The 6,964-nt window shown below is 60.4% G+C and overlaps 1 protein-coding gene across 1 annotated transcript; it reads left to right on the top strand.

Moving 5' to 3' along the window:
• Positions 1-5,909: 5,909 nt before the first annotated feature.
• On the top strand, positions 5,910-6,756 carry LOC133625202 (noggin-2-like). The gene has a single exon (XM_061993782.1). It carries the CDS (start codon positions 6,058-6,060, stop codon positions 6,706-6,708), a length of 651 nt encoding a protein of 216 aa, XP_061849766.1. The 5' UTR covers positions 5,910-6,057; the 3' UTR covers positions 6,709-6,756.
• The last annotated feature ends 208 nt before the right edge of the window (positions 6,757-6,964 follow it).

The raw sequence follows: 6,964 nt of genomic DNA, 5'->3' as shown, positions 1-6,964 counted from the left end.
CATAGCTGCCCTGAGCAGTTCCCTGTGCCTTGCTCTGGTGTTGACAGCGACTGCCACGTCCAACATGACGTGGCAGCATTGCTCTGTGTCAACACATGTGCTGACAGATGGATGCCAAGCAGGCAGAAAGCTCCCAGCTCCATGGTGTTGTTCTTTAACGTTGGCAGCTGCCCAGGGATCATTCCTGGGCTCTGCACCCAGGAGCATTCCCCTGGGTCCCCTGGCAGGGCAGGGCTCGCCCTGGCCACTTTTTGAGGACTCCATCCTGACATGTCAAGTTGTGCCAAGCCCTTTGGGCTGTGCAGTGGGCTCTTGGGGCTGGAGAAGGGGTCAGGATGATCCGACTGTAACCAACTGGGACTTTCCCTCTGCAAGTTCCCTCACTGGAGAGTGAGATCTGCCCAGGAGTGCTGGGTCACGATGACTGGGGAGTGTGTGAACATTTAGAGGGGGAATGACAGCAAAATGACTTGATGACTGCAGAGGAACATCCCTCAACATCCCTTCTCCATCCTTCCTGCAACACCAACACCTGCCCAGAAGGAGCTGTGAGGAGGACACCAGCCCAGCCCATCAGGTGGCAAATGTTATGGTCACTGGGAATGGATTGAGCCCAAGCAAACCTTTTGCTCAGGGCAGCTTTCTCCACCACCCTGGGCATCCCCAGTCCCAGTTGTCCAGCCTGTAGGTCACAGCAAATCAGACATAACCAACCCCAGGCTGGAAGAGAAGAGGGAGGAAAAGCTCCCTTGGATTTCTCCACATGTAATGGTGATAAGGGTAGGTTTGTCTGAAGCATTGAGGACATCTGGCACCACTGGAAAGGAGCCAGGATTCGGGCAGGCTGTTAACTGGAACCAACAGAGCACTTGCCTGGCTCTCAGGGGCAGCAGGGAACTGGGGGGCTGGGGTGGGTGTAAGGACTGAGGTGCTGGAGCCAAAGCACAGCACCCATAGCACAAACATCAAGGATGAACTGCAGGGCAGCTGATGGGGAACTGGTAAGGTACAGCTGCACAGCAAACAGGGAGATACCAGGGCATGGGAGATGAGTTTGGATGATAAAGGGGGGAGGTGGAGAGGGACAGGGCACAACACCACGATGCCAAGAGGAAGAAAGTCACAGGGAGCTTGAAAAAGCAGAAAAATCTCTCATGGTCAGGCCAAACAGGACGTCAGGGAGCTCAGAATAGCAAAAGCACCCTACTTGGTCTAGAGAAAATGTGTTTCTGAGGCACAAGTAATCCCCTTCTGGATAATGGAGCTTCTGGGGTGTGTTTTCTTTCCCTCAGCTCCCAGGACCAGGGCTCTGAGGTCTCCCTGGGGTGCTGCTGGGCTCAGCTCCTCAGAGGAGGCTTTTCCCAGATGCTCCTCTGTGGTCTCACTGGGGAAGGGCAGCTTTTGCTGGGGCTGGTGGCCCATGGCTGAGGAGGAGGGATCTGGGGAGGGGGATAGGGCAGTTACCTGACCACCTGCACTCATTTCTCTTCCTGGTGGGATAGGAAGAGAAATCTGTGAGCTGCTGAGGAACTTCATCAATATCTCCCCTCCTCTCCTCTCCTCTCCTCTCCTCTCCTCTCCTCTCCTCTCCTCTCCTCTCCTCTCCTCCTTAGGTTCCCAGGTGTGAGCTTCCTGCTCTCCTGGACTGAGCTGGAGGCTTTTTGCATGGTTTAACATGTGGATTTAGGGGTTGGATCAGATGATTTCCAGAGGTGCCTCCCAACTCCTACCATTTCATGATCTTATGAAGCTTTTGCACATACAGATGAAGAGTCTTTAATGAAGAGACAATGCTTCTGTCCTGTATCTTCACTCCTGGCTGTGAGTTAGATGAGTGCTGCCTTGTCAGTTGAAGAACTGTGTTGCTAAGACAGTATCACTGATGTTCTGCTGCTCCCAGGAGTTTACACACTTGGGGAACCTTCCAGAGAAAACAGCAGGTGCTGCCAGGTTCAGGTGTAAAATGGAAAAGCCCTTTCACTCTTGTCATGATGTTTGTCAGATCTTCTTTCCATGGCAAAAAGGATGCAGATGGGGGGGGGGGGGGGGGGGAGGGGAGGGGGAAGGAAAGAAAAGGCAGTTTGCAACCAGTTTAACCTTCAGAAGGTGCCTTTGACATCACACCTTTCTTCCTACCTGGAGCCATTTGGATGAGGATTCTCTTTGGGGATATGTAGCCTTTCCAGTTTGAGGCCCTTTTGTGGAGGGTGGGATGGTGGGTTGGGCTGTGTCTGCAGAGAGCAGCAAGGGGGGAGGTGTATGAATGCACAGCACTGTGCAGCCTCAGTTCATGCACACAGCCAGAGACAGGATTTTGCCCCAGTGCCTTGGCTTGAAGAGAATGAGAAGCAGCTGGAGAAGAACCTTTTGGCTCCCCATGGGCAGAATTAGGCCTTGAATTTCCTGCCTTGGGCTTTCCCTTTCTTTATTTTACCCTCCTTGAAAAGTGCAGAGGAAAGGCTGGGAGGGTCTTCTAAGCCCATTGTAGACCTTGGTGCCTTCTCTTGCTGCCCCAAGCATCATTTTCAAGGGCTCTTACCTCTGCAAGGGGAAACCTTCCCCCCCCCCAGCCCATCCTGGAGAGCTTCTCCTCTCCCACAGGAGACCTGTTGACGTGATGTGAGAGTGCCCAGAGCAAAGCCATCATCACCTGGCATGGGATCACTGAGAAGTGTGTTTACAAAGTCCAGGAGACAGCTGAAGGAGGGAAGTTACTTGAGTGCTTTGGGATCCTTCAGGCTGAACAATGCTGGATACATGTCAGCTTTTACTGTTGCCATTACAGTCAGATGTTAATCCCCTCACCAGGATTTACAGAGGCTGCAGTGCCAACAGCAGGACAGCCCACTGAGAAACCACAGTCACAGCATCTTAGGGGCTGGAAGGGAGCTGCAAAGGTCACCCAGTGCAACCCCCCTGCCAGAGCAGCAGCACCTAGAGCAGGGCACACAGGGACTCATCCAGCTGGGTTGGAATGTCTCCAGAGAAGGAGCCTCCACAGCCCATCTGGGCAGCCCCTGACAGTGCTCCCTCACCTCAACAGGGAACAACTTTGTCCTGGTGTTGCTTTGGAACCTCTTCAGTTCCAGCTTGTGCCCCTTGTCCTGTCATTGTCCATCCCTGAGCACAGCCTGGCTCCAGCCTCCTCACACCCACCCGTGATGGATCTGTAACATGACTGAGCTCACCCCTCAGGCTCCTCCAAGCTGCAGAGCCCCAGCTCCCTCAGCCTTTCATCACAAGGCAGATGCTCCACTCCAGCATCTCTGTGGCCCTGCACTGAACTCTCTCCAGCAGCTCCCTGTCCAGCAGAAGCAGAGAGCACATCTGCCCAGGCATCAGAGCTCACTGTGGTGCCAGTGTGTGTGCACTGGGTCAGGGAATCTGCAGCTGAGGGAGCTGGGCATGTTAAGCCTAGAGAAGAGGAGGCTGAGGGGAGAAAGGAGCACTCTCTGACACTCCCAGAAGGGGAGTTATAGTGAGGTGAGGGTTGATCTCTTCCCCATAATAATGAGTGACAGGACAAGAGGCAATGGGCTGCAGCTGCCCCAGGGGAGGCTGAGGCTGGAGCTGGGGCAGAACTGTTTCCCTGAGAGGGGTGTCAGCCCCTGTGCCAGGCTGCCCAGGGAGGTGAGGGACTCCCTATCCCTAAAGATATTCAAAAGACACATAGATGAGGTGCTGAGGGCCGGGGTTTAGTTTAATGATAGGCCTGACAGAGTGAGGTGAAGGCTTGGACTCAAAGGTCTTCTCCAACCACCGTGATTCTGTGATTCTGTGACCCTAATGGTGGAGCATGTTTGATCCAAAGGGGTGAAGAGAAGTTTGAAGGTCAGCAAGTCAACCTGGGAGCAGGAGAGCAGAAATACACAGCAAGGGAAGGAGGGATGGAGATGTTTAAAGTCTCCCCTAAGGCCAAGGGGATGCTCTGACTTCACACAGACCCCAGCTGCTCCATTTTGGTGAGGGGGTTGATTTCTTTTCCTGCTTGAACCCAGCATTTGGCATTTCTGGGATGACAAAGGGTCAGAAACCTGTGGGGAAGTGCTCTGTTGGTTATTTTGCTGGGGGAAGGCAGCTCTGCACAGGCTCAGCGTTGCAGCCTCAGGAGGTCACAAGCACATCACGGTGAGAAACTGGCCCCACGATCTGCCTCCCTCTCTCTGTGCCAGGCCTTGGCCCCAGTGGGTAACTGGTTATCTCATGCCTTTGGGAGGGAGTGACTGGCATGGGCAGGAATGTTCTTACACACTGTCAGCCTGGAGGAACCAGCTGTGTGTCCAATTTCTGGACACGGTTCAAGCGTGAGCTCAGTGCTGGGCGATGTGGAGGTAAAGGAGGTGAGAAGGGTTTGGGTTTGAAGCACACCAGGCTCCCACCCTCGGTGCCACAGAGGTTGTGGGTCCAGCTCTCCACCGAGAGATGTGGCAGAGAAAGGGGTGACGAGCGAGCCCCTGAGCCCAGCTCACCATGCCCACCGTGTCACACTGAGGGACACAGGGACACTTGGGAGCCGCAGCGATGCTCCTGCAGCCTCCCTCACAGCCCAGATGCTGATGCTGGGACGTGCCCAGCGCTTCCACCTCGGGACACGGCGCCCCCCTCGTCTTTTAGCCTTGGCGCCGGGACAGCGGCGTTGGGTCTTGCAGAGAGGCAGATGATGCGACAGGGCAGCAGCAGAGCGCCCCAGGAGACCGTGCCCGGAGGATGCCCGAGGGCGAGCGAGGGCTCCTTCCAGCTCCGGGGCAGCCGTTGCCACCGGCCCAAGGGCCGCTCCTCGCGCGGGTAGCATCCCGGGCTTAGCATCCCGCTGGCCCCCGGGGCGGCGGCAGGACCCGGCGGCGGCGCGGGGGCGGCTGTCACTCAGCCCGAGGCGAAAGTGACAGCGGGGGCGGGGCGGCGAGCGCCGGGCGCGTATTTAACTTGTGCGGCGAGCGGCGGCGCGGCAGCGCGCGGCGGGCGGGCGGCGGGACCGGGCGGGACGCGACGCGACGGGGCGGGAGAGGCAGCGCGGAACCACCGCACCGCACCGCACCGCACCCAGCCCGGCAGGATTGCACCGCGCCGCACGGAGCTCAGCCGAACCGCAGCGAGCACGGAGCTCAGCCCAGCCGAACCGCAGCGAGCCGAGCGCGGAGACGCGGTTGGATGCGCTGAGCTCGGCCAGGGTCGATCGGGTCCCCGGAGTAGCGGAGGCGGCAGCAGCAGAGGCGGCAGCATGGGCAGCGGGGGTCGCCGGGCTTGCTGAGCGGCGGAGGAGCCCGCCCGTGCCTGGCCCCGCCGAGGAGCCCGCGGAACGCCGGGTGCCCCCTGGGACCGCGCCGGGAGCCGCAACAGCCGCTACACGCACGCAACCCTCCTTCCACCGCAGGCACACGCCGAGGATGCCGCGGGGGGCCGCGGGTCGCCCCAGCCGCTCGCCATGAGGAGGAGCCCGGCCGGGCCGCCGCCGCCGCCGCCTGAGCCCCGAGCCCCGGCGGTGCCCGCGCAGGGGCCGCCCGAACGGGCCGCCGCGCCGTGACCCTCCTCCCCGCCCCCTCGCCCGGCTCGCCCGGCTATAAAGGAGGGTTTTATTCTCGGGCTCCGGTCTCACGCCAAACCCTGTCACACCGTCTAGACGAGCTGTCGTGGGGCTCGGCCCAGCTGTCACCATGGCGATGGAGACGAGTCCGCTGTGAATTTTGGGGGGGAGCGAGCGAGAGCGGCGGCGGAGGAGGAGAGGAGGAGGAGGAGGAGGAAGGCTCGGCCGCCGCCGTGCCCTGCCCTGCCCCGCCGCCGCCCGCGGGGGAGGCACGGACCCCCCGGCGCTCTCGGCCGCGGCTGGAGCCGGCCCGGCGGGGAGCCCCGGGGAGCCAGCGGGCGCGGGGCGAGCCTCAGATGCGTCTGTCACACAACCCCGGCCGAGCTATTTAAAGTAACGGGCCTCGCCGGACTTTTGTCTCTCTGCCTATTTATGAGTCCCGCGGAGCTGGCAGGCGCCGGCGGGCAGCGCTAGGAGCCGAGCCCCGCGGGGAAGCCCCAGCGCCGAGCCGGGGCCGGCGGGGGCCAGCCCGGAGCATGACGGCGATCCGGGCGCTGCTGCTCTGCTCCTGCCTGGGGCTGCTGCGGCCGGCGGGCGGGCAGCCCTTCCTGCGCTTGCGACCCTCTCCCAGCGACAACCTGCCCGTCAAAGACATCGTGGAGCACCCGGACCCCGAGTACGACCCCAAAGAGCAGGATTTGGACGAGAGGACTCTGCGGAAGAAGCTGGGCAGCCATTTCGACCCGGCTTTCATGGCCGTGGCCGTGCCGGGGCCGGCCAACGCGTCGGGCGCCGAGGCGGCGGCGGCGGCGGCGGCGGGGCGGGGGCGGGCGGCTCTGCCCGCGGAGCTGCGGCGGCTGGAGCTCGGCCCGGCCCGCGGCCCGCGCCTGCGGGTGGGCAAGAAAGCGAGGAGGAAGGTGCTGCAGTGGCTGTGGGCTCACACGCACTGCCCCGTCCTCTACACCTGGAAGGACTTGGGGGTCCGCTTCTGGCCGCGTTACATCAAGGAAGGCAACTGTCTGGCCGAGAAGTCCTGCTCGCTGCCCGAGGGCATGTTCTGCAAGCCCGTCAAGTCGGTCACCAAGACCTTCCTGCGCTGGCACTGCCAGGGTTGGTCCAGCCAGAAGTACTGCACCTGGATCCCCGTGCAGTACCCGCTCATCTCCGAGTGCAAGTGCTCCTGCTAGCAGCCCCCTCGCACTCCGCCTCTCGCCGCTCGCATCGTGTCTCGCCGAGGGGTGTGGAGGGGAGGGGAGCGCCGTGGCTTTTTTTCCCACCTCCCCAGCACGGGAGCGGGAGGGAGGGGAGGAGGACTTGGGGTTTCTTTTTGGAGGCGTCGGTTCTTTTGGGTTGTTGGGTGGGTTGTGGGTTTGTTTTGGTTTTTTTTTCCGGACTTATTTTAATGTTATTTTATTTGAGAAAAGAGGGGAAAAGCGAACCCAG

The sequence above is a fragment of the Colius striatus genome, chromosome 3 (assembly GCF_028858725.1).
Source record: "Colius striatus isolate bColStr4 chromosome 3, bColStr4.1.hap1, whole genome shotgun sequence".
Taxonomy (NCBI): Eukaryota; Metazoa; Chordata; class Aves; order Coliiformes; family Coliidae; genus Colius; species Colius striatus.
This window is presented reverse-complemented; position numbering and strand designations above follow the sequence as displayed.